The sequence below is a fragment of the Somniosus microcephalus genome, chromosome 21 (assembly GCF_052327205.1).
Source record: "Somniosus microcephalus isolate GS21.2 chromosome 21, FLI_Smic_1.0, whole genome shotgun sequence".
Classification (NCBI taxonomy): domain Eukaryota; kingdom Metazoa; phylum Chordata; class Chondrichthyes; order Squaliformes; family Somniosidae; genus Somniosus; species Somniosus microcephalus.
The window spans coordinates 57,079,063-57,103,241 of NC_141007.1; the positions used below are offsets into that span (position 1 = coordinate 57,079,063).

Below are 24,179 nucleotides of genomic sequence, written 5' to 3' on the forward strand. Positions count from 1 at the left end.
CTTTATAAACAAGTAAAAACTGATTCTCTGTGTTAAAAGAAACAATGGCATATGCAGGAAATCTGAAATTAAAATGCCAGAAAGAAAGGATAACTTTGATTAGTTCTGATGAAACATTACGCCTGAAATATCAACCTACGTTTCTCCTGTGGATGCTGACTGACCTACTGAGTATTTGCAACACTTTCTGTTCTTGTTACAAATTCTCTGTGGCTTTGTGATTTTTGTTTCCCATCATATCAACATTTATAGTGAGGGTGAAGAAGAAATAAATCAATACTTTCAATAAATGTGTATATGTTTGTGTTCATCGGATACAGCAACATTTCCCCTAAATTACTCCTTGGGCTCCTCACTCTATTCCATATGGGAGCTGGCGTATTGCGTGTATAAAGACACAATTCATTTTCTCTCTATAATATAATTTCCTGTTAACTGGTGCAGGACACTCAATTTAAAGGAGATTCTTTTCAGGATTATGAGTATGATATTTGTTTGTTACTGCACAAAGTTGCTCAAACTCAGGCCCTACTTGGAATACTGAATTGTTCCAATGTCAATGCAATTGGAAGAATCTGAGATTGAAGCTCTTAGGAAAGCTGAAACCCTCTCCCAAAATTCAGACAGCCTTTGGTGGGGTGCAAGCATCAAATTCCAAAGCAAATTCCAAATACTAACAGAGGCATGAAACAGAAATGGAGAGATTCACATACTGCTCATTCATGCAGTCATTTATTTTGACCAGTTTATTTCAGCCACGTCTGGTCGCAGCACAGAGGCCAAGATAAGAAGGGGCAATGCCGCTGTGCGCAGTGTGCCAGACAGCTATGGGAGAAGGAAAGGAATTGGGAGAGGTGTTTTTTAGGCAGAGGCGATTTGGCGCCAAGTCCACTTGCTTGTTGAGTTATCTGGGCGCTAACTTGGTTCAGGTTTCAGATTAAGATTTGAGGCGGGTTTTTGACCAACTGTGATGCAGGAAGATTAGCTCAATGGGGCCTTTAGTGTTTGAAATAGAAATAAGTTTCAGGAAAATTAATGCTTGGTTGTGATACCAAATATCAATTTCCCTTTTCCCTCCTCCGCAGGAAAAATTCTACACTGTTAAACTTCAATGGTACCTAGTATGATAATGTTGATGCTGTCACTATATTTTGCTTGGGTGAAGTCACCATATTCAGCTTTGCATTTGTATTCCCCTGCATCGCTCTCACTGTGAAATGATACTGAGAAGTTAGCTGGGTTAGGTGTTGACACGTTCTTTGCTTGAACAAGTGCTTTCCCTCGGTACAAACTGTACATTATTGAATGCGTTCCATTCGATAACATGCAGGAAATTGTTGCCGTGTCATTTAAATGAACTCTTTCTGGACCTTGGATAGTTGGATTTGATAATCGGCCTAGGAAAAGAATAAATATAAAAATTAGTTCTTTCAGGTTGTGGCAAGACACTTAATGCAGTTGAATCTCATAATATACCAAATCGATCAATAACACGCTCTGCTTGGATCAGGGTATCTATTAGGAAAGGTAAGATGGAATTCTACACTCAGGTCAGGTTTTTCTTATTTTTAAATGTCTCTTCCCCTAATGGTGCTGACTTTTGCTGCCAAACAGTTTCATGGGCATTACCAGCTCTCTGGTACAACACTCTAAAAGTTGCCATTCTTTGGGCCAAGCCTGAACAACGGTGTTGCTGGCTATTCATCCATTGGGGTGATCACACCTGAAACCAATCCTGTCCTCATGTGGCATCCTCAGATAAATACTTTTCAGTGAGGGACATTCGGAATGGCTAGGTGCCGTTACAGGAATTCTGTCTTGCTCCCCTCCTGACTTTCCTTTCTGCCCAGACAAAGCTTGATGCCCAGGCAATAATGACAAAAACAGAAGTTACCATGGGAACTGTGCCCATGAATCAGCACCCAGCTATCAGAGCACCAACGCACCATACTGAACTCTCAGTACATTTTAGTGGGATTTGGATTAAGGAAATGTGTTCTGGGATTCACCTCTTCAGGGCAGAGCTCCCCCTGCTCTTCTGGAACAGCTCCAACCCCGACCCATTTTCCTGGGTTCATCCTGTATGCACGGTGGGCTCCCAGCAGGATTCCCACCGTCAGGAGGGAGCCTGCCAGTGCAAGGCAGAAAATTCTGACACCACTGCAGCACCAGAAGAGGCGCTGCGGGACCTTAAAGGGGAAAAAGTGCTCCAAAGATCATATCAAGGCTTTCACTGAAGGCCGAGACCAAGGCCTATAGCAGGGCGGACTGGAGGGAAATCCCCCGGGGAATCAAGCCCCAAATCAACTGCTATTTTCCTGCAGTAGGTGAGGAAGGAGAGGCTGGCGGCAGTCCTGGCAGAAGGTGGTGGAGGAAATCCCGGTCCGGACAGTGAGGCAGCAGTAGGCCTCACTGCCTGGAATTTTCCTCATTCTCTGCCTGATTTCAGGCACGATCTCGGAGGAGAATTTCACTCATGAATTTACAAAGTCTGAATTAATTGAAATTCTAGCTGAGTTCCGGTTTCATCAACCATGCCATTTTTATTCAAGTGAAAAATTATATTGGGCTATTTTACTGTGTTTTTGTTTTGTGCACTTGTTATGTTATATGGATTGTGCATGTTGTATGTTTCCTTAGTTTAAGCATTTGATTATTATCAGTTCATCTGGGAAGCTTAAAGATCAGAGTTTGGTTGAACGCTGTCCTTTTGCCTATGGAACCTGGAGCTACACAGACAGAGGAAACTAAGTCTTTTTCTCTTCAAACAATGGCCAGGGTCTCAATTTTTAATGGGGCGGTGTCTGGAGAACAAAAATATCTGCTATCTAGCACTAATAGTCAGTGACAATAGGTTTTGCAGCTCATATCCTTCTGCTTCCTGCAAAACAATGAGAGAGAGGAGACCTTCTTCCCATTAAGTAACACAAGCTTCATCCTTTTCACCGCACCTCCACCCAAGGATACAGAACCACACGTAGAAAAGAATAGAAGTCCAGGAAATTGGAATTTATATTAACAGGGCTATTTTTGACTACTACAGGAAACTGTTAACAATGTGGTGTTCTCTTTGTGTTAGGTGAACTGCTTAATGAAAAATTGGTGTCACAAACTTACATTAAAAAAAAACTACTCATAATGTTATGCTACAGGATATCAAGCTGTGTTGTGCCAGGCTAGGTTATTCACTGATTTTCAGAATGTACAGCAATAAACTAAATTTGACATTTTAAACACATTAATATTTGAACTTTATTAACCAAATTTAGAAAATATATAGAGAAACTAAGGTTAATTGATTGATTAGCTTTAAACAGCGATGGATATATAGGATGCCTTTTAGTCTGGTTAGCTTATTTTTCTCTGGGTTCAAAAATTTACAAAACAGGGCTCCTTTTATGCTCTTGTTAATCTCATTTGGTATGAGTTTTCACTAAATAATGCCATTAAACTTCTGACAGACAAGTTATCCAGGTGACACACCTTTGGTACTCCAGTTTCCTCTGAAATGAAATCAGAAACTGTGCATGTGCAGGCATGTGAAAGGAATATTTAGCGCTGGTTTTGTTCTTGGTGGTCTTGGTGGTGTTGGTTGAAGGTTTAAGTATTTGCCAAGACACCGGGAGAACTCCCTTGCTCTTTTTCGAATAGTGCCGTGGATTCTTTTACCTCCACCTGAGGACAGACAGGGTCTCGGTTGAATGTCTCATTCAACGATGGCACCTCTGACAGTGCAGCACTCCCTCAGTACTATGCTGAAGTGTCAGCCTAGGTTAAGTGCTCAATTCGCTGGAGTGGGGCTTGAACCTACAACCTTCTGACCCAGAGGCCTGAGCCAAAGCACTCAACAGCATGCGCAGTGAGGTTCTAACACCAACCTATTGGCATAGCATCACCTGGTCTGAGGGGGCAAATAAATGAACTTCAGCACCAACGTGCATCTGTTGACAGAGCCACGAACCTTGGTGGGGTTAAAGTGGCTTTTTATTAAGAAGCTTATACTGATGTTTATGCTGTTTATTACACTGCTATGGACATAAGTACAGCATGAAAGTCCTAGAATGATTAGTTGTTACATTTTCAGTTCTTTTCTACCTTTCTTACTCTAGATTCTACTCTGTTTCTATATTCATTCTCACAAATTTCCTTTGCCTTTGAGAGTGTCTGCACTAGCCTCGATATCTAGGTAAGCTTCCTGTAGCGTACGTCAGAACAGAAAATCATTTCTCTTCAATATTTTTGGCTATTGGAATTATTCTGCGCCTCCATAGGACTTTTTCAATGAGCAAATAGGGCATCACACCTTCAAATTTAAATGTTATGTTTAAAACCATTAAACAAATTTACTTAACATAAGATGAACAAGCAAATAAGTAAGTCATATAATAGTTACATTTTTACAGTAGAAATCCTTCCACCTAACTCCTCTATAGGAAAGTAATAAAAGGATCACAAGTCTAAAGCAGTGTTGTCCAATAGAACTGGCTGACAAGCAACAGATATGGCTATGGTGACAATGTTTTAGCCACATGCATTCATTTTAGTAGAAAACCCCTTACACACACTCACACAATCCAGATAAATGTACTTCACATGTGCACATTTACTGAATAAACATCTACCACCATACAGGAACCAAGGATCACTTGCGCACTCTACTTTTTGTCTTACTGTTTTAGCAACAAACACACAAAAAGGTTACAGTACACATGCATACAATGTGCGGATACACGTATTGAGATCACATGCCCAATGACAGTACAGGAAACTCTTTTTTATCCGGCACCGACGGGACCGGCGTGGTGCCGGTTGATCAAAAAGTCCGGATTACAGAGAGGTATACTTACCAAGGTACGAGAGCCCCGTACATGGCCACAGGTGCAGGAGCCCCGGTTACACGGCACTTGTGCAGGAGTCCCGGTTACACGGCCACAGATCCAGGAACCCCGGTTAAACAGCCACTAATATATAGTAAAACTTACCTGAACCTACTCCTGACTTTTGCTGGTTAAGAGAGATTTCCGGATATTTAGGTGCCGGTTAAAAGAGAGTTTCCTGTTTGCTAATCGGAAATGCAATTAGCTACATCTGGATTCCCCATTAGCCACAGGTGATCAGTGGCTCGCACTGTAGAAAGAAGGAAAGGCTGAAGGAGGTCATGAGTTCCATAGTTTTGAGATCCTGGGAATATGTCATCCAATTTGTTTCCTGTCATTACTGACAATATTGGGTGTCAGAAATATTATTGTGCTGCTGGCATCCAGCATCGCTAAGGTAGCGGGGCGGGTCCAGAAATGAAAGGATGTCTTGCAGAGCAATCAATCACAGCAGACCATGCGGGAGATTTAAATAAATGTTTCTCTTCAACTGGTGCGGCCAACCATGCTGCATCATGGCAGCGGCTGACTGTACTGGAAATACTGCCAGGAGCCCACCAACAAAATCCAAATGAGCCTCTCTCTGGAGGATCCACTGGGATCAGAGCACTGGAAGGTGTCAATATCACTGATCCAGTGGGATTTCTGTCAGGTTGGCAAATCTAGGCCATTGTTTTTATTTATGTTGTATAGTGAGAGAGAAACTGAATTCAAAATCAAAGGTTTGAAAGTGTATTTGCAATTACACTTGGGTTTTTCCCCACTATGTGTTGTTTCGAGATCATCTGCTCTCTTAGGTGGACGTAAAAGATCCCATGGCATTATTTCGAAGAAGAGCCAGGGATTATCCCCGGTGTCCTGGACAATATTTATCTCTCAATCAACATAACAAAAACAGATTACTGTATCTGGTCATTATCACATTGCTGTTTGCGGGACCTTGCTGTGTGCAAATTGGCTGCTGCGTTTCCCACAGTACAACAGTGACTATCTCCAAATGTTCTTCATTGGCTGTAAAGCACTTTGAGACGTCCAGTGGTCGTGAAAGACGCTATATAAATGCAAGTCTTTCTTTAATCAGACACTATCATAGAGTCATAATGGCACAGAAGGAAGCCATTCAGCCCATCAAGTCCGTGCCGGCTCTCTGTAGAGCAATCCAGTCAGTCCCATTCCCCCACTCTATCCCCGTAGCCTTGAAAGTTTATTTCCTTCAAGTGCCTGTCCAGTCTCCCCTTGAAAACATTGAGGCCTAGAAATTGGGTATAGCCCTGCCGGCTCGTTTGCGCCAAAAATTTTGCGCTGGCCGCGGAGCCAGTTGCGCCCGTCCCATATTCACTTTTAGCACCCCAAGGCGGAACTGGGCGCTGTTCCAGGGTGTGCCCGCCTCCGCTTGGGGCGCTAAAAGTGAATTTCAGTGCTCCCGGTGCCGCTGCGCCACCTGATGCGGTGCGGCAGGCTGCTGTACTGCAGGCCTCCTCCTTCTCTTAAGGAGGAGGTGCCTGCAACGGCCGGAGCCCCGATCGCGAGTGCCGGCAAAAGAGCCCAGCACAACGGAGAAGTGCCGGGCTCCACGGAAACCAGCCGGCAATGCCGCGGGGGGGGGGGGGGGTGGAGGAGGCCGGGGAAGGAGGTGCAGGCAGGCGGCCACCGAAAAAGCGGCCGGCCGCACCTCCACCTTAAAGCGCCCCGCTAACGCTGCATTAAGGACCCGGTCTCCCGATGTTGTTAGCGGCCACCACGGAAGAGGCGGCCGCTACTGAAGATGGGGGTCGGGGCGGTAGCGGGGCGGAACCGGGGCACTGCGCACACCGATGACGTCATCGGTGCCGGCGCAGCGCTACCGGCTACTGCCGCCATTACCGTGGCCCTCAAAATCAGCGCTACCACCCCTACTGGCGCAGAAGCCCTCTTTGGGCTGTAACTGGGCGCAAAGCCCACCGAATTTCTAGGCCTGAGTGTCTCCGTTTCCACCACTTCCGTCAGCAGCAAATTCCAGGTCCTCACCACTTGCTGCGTAAAAAAGTTTTTCCTCACATCCCCCCTGTATCTCTTGTCCAAAACCTTAAATCTGTGGCCCCTAATCCTTGTACCATCAACTAGTGGGAACAGCCTTTCCCTGTCTAGCCTATCCAAACCTGTCATAATCTTGTACACCTCTATCAAATCACCCCTCGACCTCCTTTGCTCTAATGAAAACAAATCCAGCTTCTGCAACCTTTGGAGGCCTATGGAATACCCCCAATAGCGTGATCATACCCTTTTTGCTCCTCAACTCCAACTAAACGGATTCTGTCCTTGTCCCCTCAAGAACATCCTCCCTTTCCAATGCTACAATGTCTTCCTTAATCAGCACTGCCACCCCCACCTCCCTTTTTTCCTTCCCATTCTTTTCTGAACACCTTGTACCCCTGAATATTAAGTGCCCAGTCCTCACCGCTTTTAAGCCACGTTTCTGTTATTGCCACAACATCATATTGCCACACGGCTAATTGTGCTTGTAGCTCACCAACCTTATTCACCACACTTTGTGCGTTTACGTACATGCATTCTAAACCCATTTTTAATTTTTTTGCAGTCATAGCAGTCTCTTACAATGCTTTCCTCACACAGTGCCAATTCTCTCAAAAACCATTACCAATTCAATGGGATGGGGTGAAGGGTCAGGAACCATCTTTAGTCCCATGCCTTTGTGTTAATCTGTGAATGGGCCATTAAGTCCCGCAGGAAGGCCATTCATTTTCTCTTTCCTGAGATTTAATTTGAAATCTTTATCAGCCATTTTAAAGTTCTTCATTTCTCACAATGTAACATTTTCTTTCCATAGCATTTATGACCCCTTACCAAACACTCAGATTTACATTCTAAACTGTTACATTGCCAATACATTAATAACTACCTGTTTCATACTTATTCACTACTTTGCATTTTCATTCACACTCATTTTTACCTACACTTGGAGATTTTCCTGTTCAGTGCTACTGGCGCACTTCTGATGTACATATTGGGAAATTCCACAACCCGATCCAATTATTTTCTAACCATTAAAATAAATAGTCAGAAAATCATGCACTATGAGTGTGGAATTTTCCAATACATGCTCCCGGCATGTGCCAGAAGCGCTGAAGCGGAAAGCCGTGACCATTGTATATTCATCTTTCATTGCTTTTTCCTTCCTTTGTAATTTGTTTTTAAATGCAGCACATTTTTGTTCATCTGTTTCTTTGAGATTTCTAACCCTCCATCAAATTTCCCTCCTTTTCTTTTATTACTTTTTTCTTTTCATTGCCCCTGTTTTTTTTTGTCAGAACAGACACTTTCAATCCAACTCATTGAGAATAGACTATTTCTTCTTAGGATTACAATGCTATACATGTTGGATTATAATTTTGATCTGGACATCAGAACGATCCTCACGGCCCACTGACGCCTGTGGGCGTCACATACTCTGGTCCTTTTTACTCATGAAAGAATACTGGCAGTGAGAAGATATCCAATATTTCTCTCTTATCTGCTTTCGACAACCACCTCTAATAGCTTAGATGACGTCAATAGTCATTTCACGATGTTGGCTTCCTCTTATTCGGCACGTTTGCACTAAACCAAAAATGCAGCTCTGCTATAATGATGAACAATGGAAATGGAAATAAGAAACACTTCTTACTGGAGGAGTCATCTTAGTCTTTAATGGCAGCTGTAACAGAGTACTGGAGTGTCCTTGTGGCTCAGATCAAACTTTAGGACCGAGTTCAATGAGAACTAAAGTCCTCGAACTTTTCAGCAGTGTGGCTTTACTGTCATAACACATCTGGTATATTTGTTTACGAGATAAACCATGTGTGACACTCAACGTTTTGTTTCACTGAACAGATCAAAAGTTGGCGATATGATGTAAATACTTTCTCTCTCAATAGCTACTATGATAATGTTTCAAATGATTATGATAGAGTTGACCACGAACATTGCAATAGCATAATTACACTGTATTTACAAAAGCTGAATGCAATCTAGTGATATAATATAGTACTCACCTGCGAGTTCCCGGCATGCAGCATATTGAGCCAAAGCTGTAAGAGGAGAACATTATTTGTATACATTGTAGTGTTTACACCTATGCCTATGCAAGATTTGTTTCTCTGTATGTATGTGTGACGGTTAAATCTTATTTTAGGGTAAACCCAAGGATTAAACCCTAATAGACGAATTGCAAAATTAAGTTAAACACAATAAACCTGGAGAGATCAACGTTAGCAGACTCGGCTCTGATGTGATGCAGACAACCGTTTACCTTCTTCCCATGTAAGGGACAACAGGGATATTCAGCGTACCTTCAGCCACTTTACAAATGGCTGAACAAAGTTGCATGGGGGAGAAGACGCTAAGGATGTGGCTAATGCTACCCCCTCAACTCATTTTCAGCATTATATTTTGTGAGGACAGTTGTAAACATTTATTACTTAAAATATATTTATTCCTTCCAAAATTGTTTGGCTGATTATACCCAAAGTTTCTATTTACAACCATTGTGTTTCATTTTTACCTTGAAATGGAATGAATTTGCTCACAGTTAATTTCACCAAATACTTTGACGCACATTTGTGAAAAGAAAAGCCCAAATATCAGAAAGCTTAGGATTCCTGTTTAGTGCAAGTTCGATTGGCTAACAAAAGACTTCACTTAAAGAATCATTCTTAACAAAAGTTGACTTTTTCCACAGTCAGTAATCCTATAACTGGTACAATGACGGCAAACTGCTTTTAGGTGGAGAGATCTATAGAATCTTGTGTGGCAACGTTCTAAATGCTAGAGAGATCTAATAGAACTTTAACAATTACACATCACACTCTGTCAATGCTTGCCGTCGTCGCCACAAACTGAATTTTAGAACTGAACGACAAAACTCCTATCAGGACTTCTGTGCTTTATATTAAGTGGAGCGTACTTGGTGTTAAGGAGAACTGCCTGTATGTACAGAAATCTAACAGAGCCGTTTTACAAAACTCTCCAATTAAAATTAGTTCTGAGAAAACGTGAAATTTTATGATTCCTCATAGAGAGCCAACTTATTTTGAATATGCACTCCCCTGTAACATGCTCTGTAAATCAATTTGGGTTTTTAAAAAAAAGAATGAACATTATAATACACTGCATATTATATTCATACTCAATTTTTTTCTCACTTCATTGAAAAATGCCAACTGTAAAACTAATACTCACCGAACAGAATTAGTAGGTGGAAATAGATTCTCATTTTCTTAAACAAGTTATCCCCTTTCTGGTGCTGTAATTTGTTGTTACTTCATTTGTTCTTCAACAAACACAGCGGTGACAATGGAATATGTTTTTTTTCTTGTGCTGGCAGATGGCTGAGAGACCCACACCCGGGACTGGGAGTTTCTAGCACACACTCGAAGCTGTGATAACTGCACGAGAGTGATAATAAAATGGAAGTGGAAAAGGACAAGGACATCCTGCATTATTATTGGTCAGTGTAAACTCACCAGGCTTCCTTTTTCAGCAAAATTATAATTTTAAAAACAGATTTGAATGAAAGTATCTCTCTTCTTAAAGGGAAAGGACACACAGCAAAGAATATGTCTTCCTTTTATGTCTCAGTTTTGTGAATTATTTTTTTAAAAATCACCCAAGTGTAATGAGAGATCCTTCTTACCAGCATTACTCGCTATCCCGGAGCAAACCAACATTTCAGTTCAAGTGGAAGCCCTGTGGCTGATTCATGCTTGCATCTACATAAGCTATGCTCTTAGTCAGCAACTGTTAACATTGCTTAATGAAGAATGACATCCTGCTCACTCCCATATGCCAATCCAGAATGTTAGTGCTAATTTAAAATAATGAATTCATGCAGTTAAAAAACAAAAATTAATATTTTAGAATGGAAACTGCCTATGTAAGCTTGTCGTGCTTTAATTACAACCTACCACCTACCACCAGTGGAGGAACTGCAGCGCCACTACTTGCAGGAGGGTGTAGTTACACTGTGACAAGTTTACATAGATAATTTCCATTATAAATGTGGGCATAGGAATTTATAATACAAATATATAAATAAGGACAGAATGTATGACTTTAAAATGGGGACAGCAGGTCTATTTGCCTTGTTTAATTAATCCCCTACCCTCAAACCCTACTTCATCTGAAAACCTAAACCTAAACATGTCATTGGTTAGGCCATAGTTTGAATATTGCACCCAGTTTTGTTTTTTTTTACTTTAGGAAGGATGTCAAAGCCATGGCGAGGGTGTAAGAGGTTCACTAAGATCATACTAGGGATGGAGCAAGGCTTTAGGTCTGAGGAGAGACTACAGAAACTGGGGGCCTTTTCGTTAGAACAAAAAGTTACGAGGCAATCTAAGAGGTGTTCAAAGTTATGAGAAAATTTGATGGTTAATCTTGAAAAACTATTTCCACTGAATCAGTAACTAAAAGTATAAATTTAAGATCATCACCAGAAGAACGAAGAAAGGAGTTATGAGAATGTTTCCTTGCCGCAGAGGGCTGTTAGGACATGGAATACAAAAACAGTAGTAGAAGCAGAATTCATGGTGGGTTTTAAAGGAGCGATCCAATTTGTCCTGCTCCCATGTTCTTTCCCCATAGCCCTACAAAATAAATCTGTCTCCCCTGGTTACCGACCATCCTGCCAGTGGAAACAGTTTCTCCCTATCTACTCTTATCAAAATCCCTTCAATATTTTGATCACCTCTATTAAATCTCCCCTTAGCCTTCGCTGCTCAAAAGAGAACAACCCCAGCTTCTCTACTCTAGCCACATAACTGAAGTCCCTCATCCCTTGTACCATTCTAGCAAATCTCCTCTGTACCCTATCCAAGGCCTTGACATCCTTCTTAAAGTGTGATGCCCAGTATTGAACATAATACTTCAGCTGAGGCCTAACCTCCTTGCTTTTGTACTCTATATGCCTCTATTTATAAAGCCAAGGATTCCATATGGTGTTTTTAAAACAGCCTGCCACCTTCAAAGATTTGTGTATGTGAACCCCCAGGTCTCACTGTTCCTGCACCCCTTTAAAATTGTACCATTGTGGCGGATCGCCACCTAAACGGGCGCAATCCACTTTTCCGTCCGTGGACAATAAATCAGGCACCTTGCCTTTAAGAAGCATGCTGCCTTTAAGGCATGACAAAGGAGCGGGCGTCGCCCTCAGTGTGTACTCAAAAGCGCGGGTGTCACCCTCAGTCTGTTTTCGGGTTTAGCAGAGAGAGGAGCTGGGGCAGTCATCTCTCAAGAGAATGTAATAAAAGCCATGTGTTCCTCAGATCGGTTCGGCCTCCATTCGTGTTTCGCGGCAGCCGCAACATTGGTGACCCCGACGCTCAGAACGTATTCCGAGCACTGCAATGGCGGACATGAACGCAGTTTCCGTGAAACTGCCGGAGTTTTGGGAAAACCAGCCCGAAGCCTGGTTCCTCCAAGCTGAGTCCCGATTCCGGCTGCGACACATCACCACAGATGGGACGAAGTATGACTACCTCGTCGCATCACTCGGTAGCTCCACAGTCACGAAGGTCTGGATAGCGCTGCAGAACTCACCAGAGGAGGGCAAGTATGCACACCTTAAGGCCGCGCTCCTTAAAAAATTTACGACCTCGACATACCAGCGAAACTGCCGCCTCCTCGACCTTCCAGGCCTCGGTGACGCCTCACCGTCAGACCTCCTCTCCCACATGCTCTCACTCACTGATGAGAGCCCACCCGGGTCCCTCTTCCACACGCTGTTCATCTGCCAGCTACCTCCCAGCATCCGCCCAGCGATCGTGGCGTCCGGCCTCACGGACCTAGAAGCCCTGGCCGACGAGGCCGACAAGCTGCTGCCCGCTCACTCCAGCCGCGACGTCGCTCCGGACCTGGCAGCCACAGCCTGGGCGCTCCCCTCACCGGCCACAAGGCCCAGCCACGGGGCCCACAGGGCCTTCGCGCCCCACAAACCCGGGCTACTGTTACTACCACGCACGGTTCGGCACCAGGGCACAACGGTGCACACCTCCCTGCTCCTTCAAGTCCGCCCCCGTACCAGCCCCCGCGATGGCCGTGGGCCACGCGGGCTCCCTGCTGTACGTCACGGATGACAAAACCGTCCGCCGGTTCCTGTGCGACACTGGAGCTCAGCACAGCATCATCCCGGCCTCCGCCCTCGACATCCAAAAGGGTGAACGAGGACAGGCGCTGGCTGCCGCTAACGGCTCGGACATCCGGACGTATGGCACCCGCACAGTCACCCTCGACCTCGCTGGTTGCCGCTACCGATGGGAGTTCATCACTGCCAAGGTACTCTCCCCTCTCATCGGCGCAGACTTCCTGTGCGCCCACGGCCTACTGGTAGACATCCCTCGACACCGCCTCATGGACATGAACACCATGTCCCCCATCCTGGGTGCCATGGCCCCCCGTCAACCCGCCGACATGGCGTCACAGTGCCACGCCCGGGCCACGGATGACTACTCTGCACTCCTGGCCAAATTCCCGGCCCTCACCAACCCGACCTTCTCCGCGGAGGTCGCCAAACACAGGGTGGAACACTTCATCCCTACCACAGGCCCCCCAGTGTACGCCCACGCCCGCAGGCTGGACCCGGCCAAACTGGAGATCGCGCGGACCGAGTTTGCCACTATGGAACAGCTCGGCATCATCCGCCGCTCCAACAGTCCCTGGGCCTCCCCACTCCACATCGCCCCCAAACCAGGCGGGGGTTGGCACCCCTGCGGGGATTACCGCCGCCTCAACGATGCCACCACCCCTGATCGGTACCCCGTGCCGCACATTCAGGACTTCTCGGCTAGACTGGCCGGCCGCTCAGTCTTTTCCAAAGTCGACCTGGTGCGCGACTACCACCAAGTCCCCGTCCACCCCGCGGACGTCCCCAAGACGGCCGTAATCACCCCCTTCGGGCTTTTCGAGTTCCTGCGGATGCCCTTCGGCCTCAAAAATGCGGCCCAGGCATTCCAACGGCTCATGGACTCGGTCCTTCAGGACCTGAAGTTCCTGTTCGTCTACCTGGACGACATCCTGGTAGCCAGTTCCTCCAAGCAGGAACACCTCGAACACCTTCGCATCCTGTTCGGGCGCCTCAGCGACCACGGGCTCATCCTCAGCCCAGCCAAGTGCCAGTTCGGCCTGGACAAGATCGACTTCCTCGGCCACCACATCACCCATGCTGGGGCCATTCCCCTGCCCACCAAGGTGCAGGCCGTCCAGCAATTTCCCCGCCCCACCACCATCAAAGGACTCCAGGAGTTCCTCGGGATGGTGAATTTCTACAACCGCTTCATCCCCAAAGCGGCGTCCCTCATGAGGCCCCTGTATGAAGCCCTCCGGGGCAGGAGCGGCAAGATGGTGGTCGAATGGACGGCAGATGTATCAGCCGCCTTCAACTCCACCAAGACCGCGCTCGCCGACGCCACCCTGCTCGCGCACCCACGGCCCAATGCCAGAGTAGCGCTCACCACGGACGCCTCCAACCACGCGGTTGGCGCCGTGTACGAGCAGTGGGTCGACGCGCCAGGCAACCACTTGCCTTCTTCAGCCGCCAACTACGCCCCCCGGAGGTCAAGTACAGCACCTTTGACCGCGAGCTCCTCGCGCTGTACCTGGCGGTCCGCCATTTTCGTTTTTTGCTGGAGGGCCACCCCTTCACTGCGTTTGTCGACCACAAACCCCTGACATTCGCAATGGCAAAGACAACCGACCCCTGGTCCGCCAGGCAGCAGCGCCAGCTCGCGGCAATGTCCGAGTTCACCACGGACATCCAACACGTCTCCGGCCGAGACAACGTGGTAGCCGACTGCCTCTCCTGCCCCGCCATCCACGCCGCACACCTGGCAGTCGACTACGCTCAACTCGCAGCAGACCAGCTCATGGACCCTGATCTGCTCTCCGCACCTACCAACCTACCAGGGCTACGCCTGGCCGACGTCGCCTGCGGCCCGACCGCAGTCACGGTCAAGTGCGACATATCCCTATCTCAACCTCGGCCCGTTGTCCCAGCGTCCTGGTGCCGCCGGGTATTCGAGATTCTCCACAACCTCTCCCACCCCGGCGCCCGCGCATCCATCAAATTGGTAGCCAACCGCTTTGTCTGGCGCGGCCTTCGCAAGGATGTGCATACTTGGGCCAACTCCTGCCTAGCCTGCCAACGGGCCAAGGTGCTGCAACACACGAAAGCACCCCTCGAGGAGTTCACCGTCCCTTCACATAGATTCGACCACATCCACGTGGACATCGTCGGGCCCCTGCCGCCGTCGCAAGGCCACATGCACTTGCTGACGATCGACGATCGTCGACCGCACCACGCGCTGGCCCGAGGCAATTCCACTGACCTCTACCACCACCGCCGACATCGCCAGAGCCTTCGTCAGCACCTGGGTCGCACGGTTCGGCGTCCCCTCCGACATGACATCGGACAGAGGTCCGCAATTTACCTCTGAACTCTGGACCGCCATCGCACGCAATCTCGGGGTGACCATTCACCGCACCACAGCGTACCACCCCCAAGCCAACGGACTGTGTGAGCGATTCCACAGATCCTTGAAGGCATCTCTTCGAGCCAGCCTCCAGGACGGCGCCTGGACCGACCAACTCCCGTGGGTCCTCCTCGGCCTGCGCTCCGCGGTTAAAGAAGACCTCCACGCATCGGCGGCAGAGCTCGTGTACGGCCAGCCGCTGCGCGTACCCGGTGAGTTCCTGCCCACCGCCACGACACCCTGGTCAGCCGACCAGCAACGTCACGACTTCGCCTCACCGGCGCTACAGTTCGCCCCGGTGCCCATTGCCCGGCACGGCGAATCCACCTCACACGTCCCGCTAAGTCTGTACCAGGCACGGTTCGTTTTCGTCCGGCACGATGCCCACCGCGGACCCCTTCAACCCCCGTACGACGGGCCCTACAAAGTGCTACAGGCTGGGGACAAATTTTTCGACCTACAAGTGGGCGACAGGACTGAAAAAGTGTCGGTTGACCGACTCAAGCCAGCACACTCGGAGCCCGGTGAGCAGGTCCCAGTAGCTCGTCCACCGCCACGCGGCCGACCTGCCCTCAAGCCAGTACACCCGGCTGCTCCACGCCCGGCCGTTCCACGTCCACCGGCGTCCTACAAGAGCCGCTCCGGCCGGCCCATCAGACCGCCGCACCGTCTCGTCCACACCTCCTAAGCGGATTCTGGGGGGAGCTGTGTGGCGGATCACCACCTAAACGGGCGCAATCCACTTTTCCGTCCGTGGACAATAAATCGGGCACCTTGCCTTTAAGAAGCATGCTGCCTTTAAGGCATGACAAAGGAGCGGGCGTCGCCCTCAGTGTGTACTCAAAAGCGTGGGTGTCGCCCTCAGTCTGTTTTCGGGTTTAGCAGAGAGAGGAGCTGGGGCAGTCATCTCTCAAGAGAATGTAATAAAAGCCATGTGTTCCTCAGATCGGTTCGGCCTCCATTCGTGTTCTGCGGCAGCCGCAACACCATTTAGTTTATATTGGCTCTCCCTATTCTTGGTTCCAAAATGCATGACTTAACACTTGTCTGCATTAAATTTCATCTGCCATTTCACCAGTCTATGTTTCACCAGTATATCTCATTAATATAAAAAAAAACTTAAACAGCTTAACTGTAGAATGTATTTTCAATCCACTTCTATTTATTTGGGTCACTAATATTTTTAATAAGTGGACCTCCAGTCTAATTAGGTATCCCTGTTGCACAATGATAGAGATGTGGCTGTGCCGTCAGAGGTTTTGCAGAGGGCTCACGGAAAATGATACGGTTGATTGCAGGTTGTAAATTACTAGAACAGACTCGCAGAGCTAAAATTATTTTCATCAGGGAAAATGAAAGGGGAAGAGAAAAAAAGAGACATGATCCAATTCTTTAAAATGTGGAGAGGCATGGATGGTGTTGATGTTAACAGGCTATTGGATTTGGAAGATGATCAAAGAACTGGAGGGGGGGGGGGTCACAGGTTCAAATTTAAGCTTCAAGTGAGATTAAAGTTTAGAAGAGCAATGGATATGGGGAACAGACTCCCAGTAAAAGCAGCTGATGGTCTGCTCATTACCTCCTTCAAAAATCAACTGGACAAAAATCTGACTGGGAATGGGATAAAATAGTAAGTATATACTTAGTTAATCAAATACCTCGCAGGAGGTAATAGTTTCCCTGATGCTGAAGGATGGGTTTTGTCTGAGGACGGCAGCTTGCCCGAGCTGAATGGTGCATCTGTGGGGGCGGATGAATATTCTGCAGTTTTGTTTGATTTCTTGTGGCGATTGGGTCGTATCTTTAAAGGGAAGTTCCCTCAGGAGATTAAGTATGTAGAGTCCATGTTAAGGTAGATAGCACATGGTCTGTGCAAGCAGCAAGCTTAATGGACCAAATGGCCTTTTCTCGTTCAATACTGTTTTTCTCCCCCTAAGTCTTTTGTTCTCAACACAGTTACAAACTATTTGCCTCATTGTAAATTCCACAGATATACCTTCTCTAAATAGTTATAATTTATTTTCTCCCATTGTATTGCTTGTGGCTGTGCGCCCTGGTCTTATGCTGAGTGCACAGGTCAATTCTTACAGACATGCGAGTGGTGGAGACGGAGTGAAGCGGAAGAGACGGTTCCAGGAGGCAGGTGTTAGAAGGGGAGGATTTACAGACGGGAAACTCAAACCAGATCTGACAGAGACACTTGATTCATCAGGACCTGAATATCATCGGCCTTGGAATGTGGAAGGAGAAATCTTTCTCTGTTCTGTCTGTGGGAAAAGATTTCAAATGTCAGTGGCTAGAAAAGCACCGAGACACCCACACTGGAGTGAGAGTGTTCCAGTGCACTGACTGTAGATAGAGCTTTAACCAGTTACATAGCCTGAAAAAACATCGCGCCATTCACAGCGGGGAGAAACCATACACGTGTTGTGTATGTGGACGAGGCTTCAGCTGATTGTCCAAACTGGTGAGACACAAGGACACCCAGAGTACGGAGAAACCGTGGAAATGTGGGGACTGTGGGAAGGGATTCAAATACCCGTCTGAGCTGGAAATCCATCGACGCAGTCACACTGGGGAGAGGCCGTTCACCTGCTTCGTGTGCGCGAAGGGATTCACTTCACCATCTGGCCTCCAGTCACACCAGCGAGTTCATACTGGGGAGAGACTGTTCACTTGCTCTTCCCATCACTTAATGGCACAGTTTTAAAGAGTGTGCAGGGACAGAGGGACCTGGGTGTTAATGTGCATAGGTTCCTGAAGGTGGCAGGACATATTGAGAGAGTGGTTAACAAAGCATGAGATATCTTGGGCTTCATAAATAGAGGTATTGAGTACAAAAGTACAGAAGTTATGTTGAACCTTTATAAAGCGCTGGAGTATTGCATCCAGTTCTGGTCACCACACTTTAGGAAGGATGTGAAGGCCCTTGAGAGGATGCAGAGATTATTTACCAGAATGGTTCCAGAGATGGGGGATCTTAGCTACAAGGACAGATTGGAGAAGCTGGATTTGTTTTCATTAGAGCAAAGGAGGTTGACGGGTGATTTGATAGAGGTGTACAAGATTGACAGGTTTGGATAGGCTAGATGGGGAAAGGCTGTTCCCACTAGTTGGTGGTACAAGGGCTAGGGGACACAGATTTAAGGTTTTGGGCAAGAGATACAGGGGGGATGTGAGGGAAAAAAATTTACGCAGCGAGTGGTGAGGACCTGGATTTCGCTGCCGACTGAAGTGGTGACACTCAATGTTTTCAAGGGGTGACTGGATAGGCACTTGAGGGAAATAAACTTGCAAGGCTACGGGGATAGAGCGGGGGAATGGGACTGACTGGATTGCTCTACAGAGAGCCGGCATGGAATTGATGGGCCGAAGGGCCTCCTTCTGTGTCATTATGACTCAATGACATCTTTATAGCTACTATCAATGCCAGTTACAGTCAGTTAAATCAGGAAGAGAGGAACTAAAGTAAGACCCATGTTAGGAACCCTGCCAATTGTCAATCCCGTCAGGAAGCCTGATATCAACAACTCACTATATGGGAAGTGCAAATATCAGCCAAAGCAGTTAATCAAACCTGAATATCTGCAAAAAAGATTCACAACAGTACACAAAACGATAGAAATATCACTATAAGGCAGCAGATCGTGCAGCTAATGTAGATTTTTTCTTGGTGATAACAGAACTAATTTACACAGAACAATAAGAATGCAGGCTCTCCACTTAGGACTGTTTATTTAAAAAATGATCATTACAGTTCTGTTGTAATATGATTGACAACTTATATATCAAATAAAGTGCAACCACAGATGTTCTCTACCAGCGAGTCACCAATTGTATGTTCATCTCCCAGCAAGATCACCAAGAGCTCTTGCTCCTGTAAAGTAAAATGCAATTATGCGAAGTTCTGTTTGGGACTCTACAGGCACACAGCATTTGACAAATCTGAAAAATGTTATCCTTGTAGGTGTAACACAAGACACGAGAGACAATCACATGACCAATGATACACAAGTAGAGAACAACCCAGGTGTTAAAATTTACAACCACATGTTTGAACCTCACTTTTTTTACATGTTTAAAAGCATAGGCTGATAATGCTGGAGAGCTGAACAATTTTCATCTTTACATCACATAACAGTACAAAACAAAACATCAAGAATGGCATAAGACAGTGGTCAGGATTTTTAAAAAACGATTATAAGTCAGCCCAAGCCCCGTCCTCACAAACTTGTTGAAAAGTTTTTTTTTCAGTTTTTAACCTGAAAAGCCATCCCTGGGCTTAATTCACTCAGCATTATTAGATGTAAGAACGAGTTTAGTGACTGCCAGACTGTTTTAAACAGGGGGAAAAAAAACAGACTCAATCAGATAAAAACAGCAGCATCGTTTAACAAAACACACATCCTCCCACTCATTCACCATCAGGGTACTGCCGTTCAATGCACTGATCACTGCCAGGATCCTCCCACTCATTCACCATCAGGGTACTGCCATTCAATGCACTGATCACTGCCAGGATGCTGCCACTCATTCACCATCAGGGTACTGCCATTCAATGCACTGATCACTGCCAGGATCCTCCCACTCATTCACCATCAGGGTACTGCCATTCAATGCACTGATCACTGCCAGGATGCTGCCACTCATTCACCATCAGGGTACTGCCATTCAATGCACTGATCACTGCCAGGATGCTGCCACTCATTCACAATCAAGATACTACCACTTAATCCACTCATTCATGATCAACATTCTACCACTCAAACCACTCATTCACTATCAAGATACGACCACTCAATCACTGTCAGGATACTACCATTTAATCCACTGTTTTTATTTCAGATTTCCAGCATTCGCAGTATTTTGCTTTTGTTTTACCATTCATTCACTTTCTGGATACTAACACTCAATTCGTTCATTAACTGTCAGGATCGGAACACTCAATCTATTTAACAACTAAAAAATGAAAATACCCGTTTTATACATGTCTTTACATGGTTTCGGTGTAAAAACTGATTTAAAATTGTATTAAAAACAAGCCGCAGCATTCAGTATTGGCTGGTGGATTGATCCTGAAACAACACTTTTTTTTCCAATTCTGTGAGGGCTTAGAAGGAAAAATCCTTTGGAAACACATCCAATGACATACTGTACACAGACAGTATCACGAGGCAGAATCATTGGTCTGTAGGCAATCACACTGTTACTCTAGGATATTTACCAGTACTTTCACAGAAGCTGCCAATCCCCTTGCATGCATGCAAAGTAATTGAAGATTTGGCACTCTCCTCTCTTCCCCCAGAATAAATAAACTACTTCAGCAAAAAGTCCTTCTTTGCACATTGAGAACATACCATGTTCCAGTATCAGCAAACTGTAACTGTAGAATGTTTTGAACAGTTGTACAAGGGGAATACATTTCCCCCCCACAGGAAATTCTCTGCATTAATATTACTTTAAAGCTTCTGCTGATTAGCAAGTACAGCTCTATGTGTTGCAATATGCATAATCCCCGTTGTTTGATGCCAGACAGCGTGATTCGGGTACATTAGGAAACTGCGGAGTAGAGAAAACCAAGGATTACATTAGGGTGGGCAGTCTCCCTGATAAATATCTGTTAAATTTGTTGATAATGGTGGGATCATTTCAGGATCAATCCATTGATAGCCTAGCTTGCAACATCACAGTAAACCGTAAACTAACATATTCGAGGCCTCCAACAGTGAGCAAGAGTAGTAAAACTAGAAAAGTGACCAATCATTAGAAAAATCCCTGTGTAGAAGAGGTGGTTTTGAAAATCCTTCAAGAAGTAGTCCAAATATGTAATAAAAGTAAACAAAAGACATACAAATGGCATTGTAAATTGAAATATCTACTAGTGCAAAATATATTCAAAAGCTTTATTTTCTTCTGTTATTTCTCTAACTTTTTCAAAATTTAAGATAAACCTTTCAGAGCTACAGACAGGTTTTGCTGCTTTATCTGCTCCGACGCCATTACTGATGATGGAAAGTGGCTGAGAGTTAATGTTCTGCAGATGAAACTGAAATTTAAAAAATAATACCATTGAGATCGGACACAAGCAAGTGCATTTGCAAAAGCTATTTCGGCACACAGCTACTATTTCTGTGTTTTAATGACAAGATTTAAGTCGCTGGAACAGGTTTGAGTTTTCAAAAGAATCAAGAGGCTGACTTAACAGGAAGTCACTAATCAAGTTTAGTGAGACTTATTCAGATTACCCTGCTTTATAAAAAGAGAATTTACAGATATGGGTGTGGATTTTCTGCTCGAGTTACACTGGCTCTTGGGGATAACTTGAGCGGAGTGCATTGGAAAATTATGTGCGAGCCTCACCGGCTCCCCACTTGTTTCCAGCACTTACTACTGGAACTGACGTTGGGCATCGAGTGGGGGTCATTTTCAACTTCAGCGTGGGCGGAAAACTGGTGGTAACTGTCTGTTCTTCACCCTGAAGTCTTGTGTTCTCATTGCAGGAAACCGGGGGCAGAGTGTATTTATCAGCTGTATAAGAATACCCAGAGTACGTGCCTTGAAACTAACCTCCCCTGCAAAATTCTTCCGAAGAGACACTGAAATATCAATTGTTTTAAAGAGATGCATTGCTTCACTTTCTATAATTGCAATAAATATGGGGTGCTCCAGAGAAGAGATCATTTGTTTTTTCACTGGTAGTGAGTGGGCCCAAATCATATTTGGTTGCCCGTTAATGCTTTTTTGGCCAAAGTCATCAGGGATCCGATTCAGTCCTTCAACTCTCCCTGATTTATATGGCATTTAAAATTACTTATCTCTGGAATATTTTTGCTGTACATCATACTGAACATTCAGTAACCAAATATCAAATGCTACGTGATTTTAAACCAGGTAGCCCACTAATTTTCAAATGGTTGAAATTTAGTAGTCCAACTAATATTGTGGTACCTTGAGGACTCACATTAACAGACTAGTTCAAATCTCAAGCCAGTGGTCACAGGATGGCGTACCTGATATACTAAAAGGAACTTCTAGTCATGCAGCCAGCACACAGCCTACTGACTCAGTATTATGCAGTATTGGCATCAGGGTTTGCAGAAATCTGCCATTAGCTCTGCTCCTTCCCCAAGGTGACAGAGGTTGCATGGGGAAGGAGGGGGAAAAAAAAATCAGAAAAAATGTAAACAATGACAATCAGCGCTCCCAGATTAGACTTTCTTCCTTCTTCTGCCTTTTGCACAACCTTTGCCGTACCAACCGCCGGAGACAGTGGAGCCCACACCTCCTGGGCTGTCCTTGGTAAGTAGTTTACGACTGTGACTGTCTTCTTCACCTGGCCTCAGCTGAGTGGCTAGACTGAAAATCGGATCTTTCGACCTTGAAGAGAATCAGGCATCACGGTGAAAGTCATTTTGAGATATCACTGGATAAAGATAGTGCCAGTCCCACAGCTTTGTAATCTATCCTCAGCAACTACAGGTCCACAACCCCTTATCCGAAACCCTTGGGACCAGATGCGTTTCGGAATTCGGAATTTTTCGGATTTCAGAACGGTAGGGGTATCTGCAGCTCTTTTTGACATTTTCAGTGAAATTAAACTCAAAATCACAAAATAACAAAAAATATCAGAGAGCAGCAGACGCACGTGTGACTGGTAGCAGCGCTGAGACACAACTGACGCCTCACACCTGCGTGGGTCAAGCATCGGCCGCGTCGGGTCATGTGTGGCGCCACTCGGGTCATGTCGTGCACACGAGTGACGCGCCATGAAAAAACTTTCGGTTTTCAGAGCTTTTCGAATTTCGGAATTGCGGATAAGGGGTTGTGGACCTGTATTATTCACCAACAACAGACCATAAAAACCATTTGTCCCCTGATTACTCAACTGGTAAAGACAGGGTGTAAGTGAGTTATAATGGTCAGACCCAGGTTAGTTTCCCAGTCTGCACTGTTAGCAGACCTCAGCCAGGGGCACTACGATTGTTCTCAATGCCCCCGGGCTATGGAGGGGAAAATTTAGCTAGCGTTTCTGTTCCTGGCTGTTATCTAATGTTCCCTGCTGAAAGTGTGTGTGTCCGGTGAGGACAGGATGACACTCGGCTGTAAAGCTGCCCCTTCAATCTCAACACTCACTGTCTAGATTATACAAGAATGGCCACTTGGTCGAGGAACCAGAGGACACCCGGTGAAACTGCAGCTCACCAGAAATACAGTAAATGCTTTCAGTAGAGAAAGTGAGAAATGGGGAGACAACTGGCAACAAAAGAAATGCGATGTTTGCATGCTATTGAAAAATAGCAAATCCTTCAACCAATCAAGTTTAGTCTCCCCACTTTAAGTATAATTCACTAAATTACCTCTGTCACAGTCTGAATAATCTCAATTTAATTGTTTAAATAAAATCTAAAAAAGCCTTCAATTTGTGGTAGATAAAAATTGTCACTGAGCCAAAGGAGGAGATATTAGGAGGGGTGACTAAAAGCTTGGTCAAGGAGATGGTTTTAAGAAGGGACTTAAAGGAGGAGAGAGGTGGAGAGGTTTAAGGAGGCAATTCCAGAGCTTAGGGCCTAGATGGCTGAAGTCGCGGCCACCAATGGTGGGACAAAAGGAGTGGCAGGGTGCACAAGAGGCTAGAGTTTGAGGAGCGCAGGGTTCACAGAGGGTTGTAAGGCTGAGGAAGGTCACAGAGATAGGGAGCAGCGAAGCCATGAATGGATTTAAACACAAGGTGATATTTTTTAATGTAAGACATTCGGGCACCAGGAGTCAATGTAGGTCAGCAAGCAGGGGTAATGGGTGA

At 45.8% G+C, this 24,179-nt stretch overlaps 2 protein-coding genes across 4 annotated transcripts in view; both read right to left on the bottom strand.

Moving 5' to 3' along the window:
• Positions 1 to 10,332, bottom strand: part of LOC147102838 (Fc receptor-like protein 5) — a 29,864-nt gene extending 19,532 nt beyond the window's left edge. For 2 of the 3 annotated variants that reach the window (XM_085963718.1, XM_085963720.1), the window contains exons 1-3: positions 10,095 to 10,332; positions 8,909 to 8,944; positions 1,119 to 1,397 (exon numbers count right to left, since the gene is read on the bottom strand). In XM_085963718.1, the coding sequence (XP_085819844.1) occupies positions 1,119 to 1,397; positions 8,909 to 8,944; positions 10,095 to 10,128 (349 nt within the window). In that variant the 5' untranslated portion in view covers positions 10,129 to 10,332. The remainder of the gene's footprint in view (positions 1 to 1,118; positions 1,398 to 8,908; positions 8,945 to 10,094) is intronic. The other variant, XM_085963719.1, reaches the window with a different exon arrangement.
• Positions 10,333 to 19,097: 8,765 nt separating this feature from the next.
• Positions 19,098 to 24,179, bottom strand: part of sirt7 (sirtuin 7) — a 41,395-nt gene continuing 36,313 nt past the window's right edge. Inside the window, exon 10 of the mRNA XM_085963721.1 lies at positions 19,098 to 22,756. Coding sequence (XP_085819847.1) covers positions 22,588 to 22,756 — 169 coding nt within the window. The 3' untranslated portion in view covers positions 19,098 to 22,587. The remainder of the gene's footprint in view (positions 22,757 to 24,179) is intronic.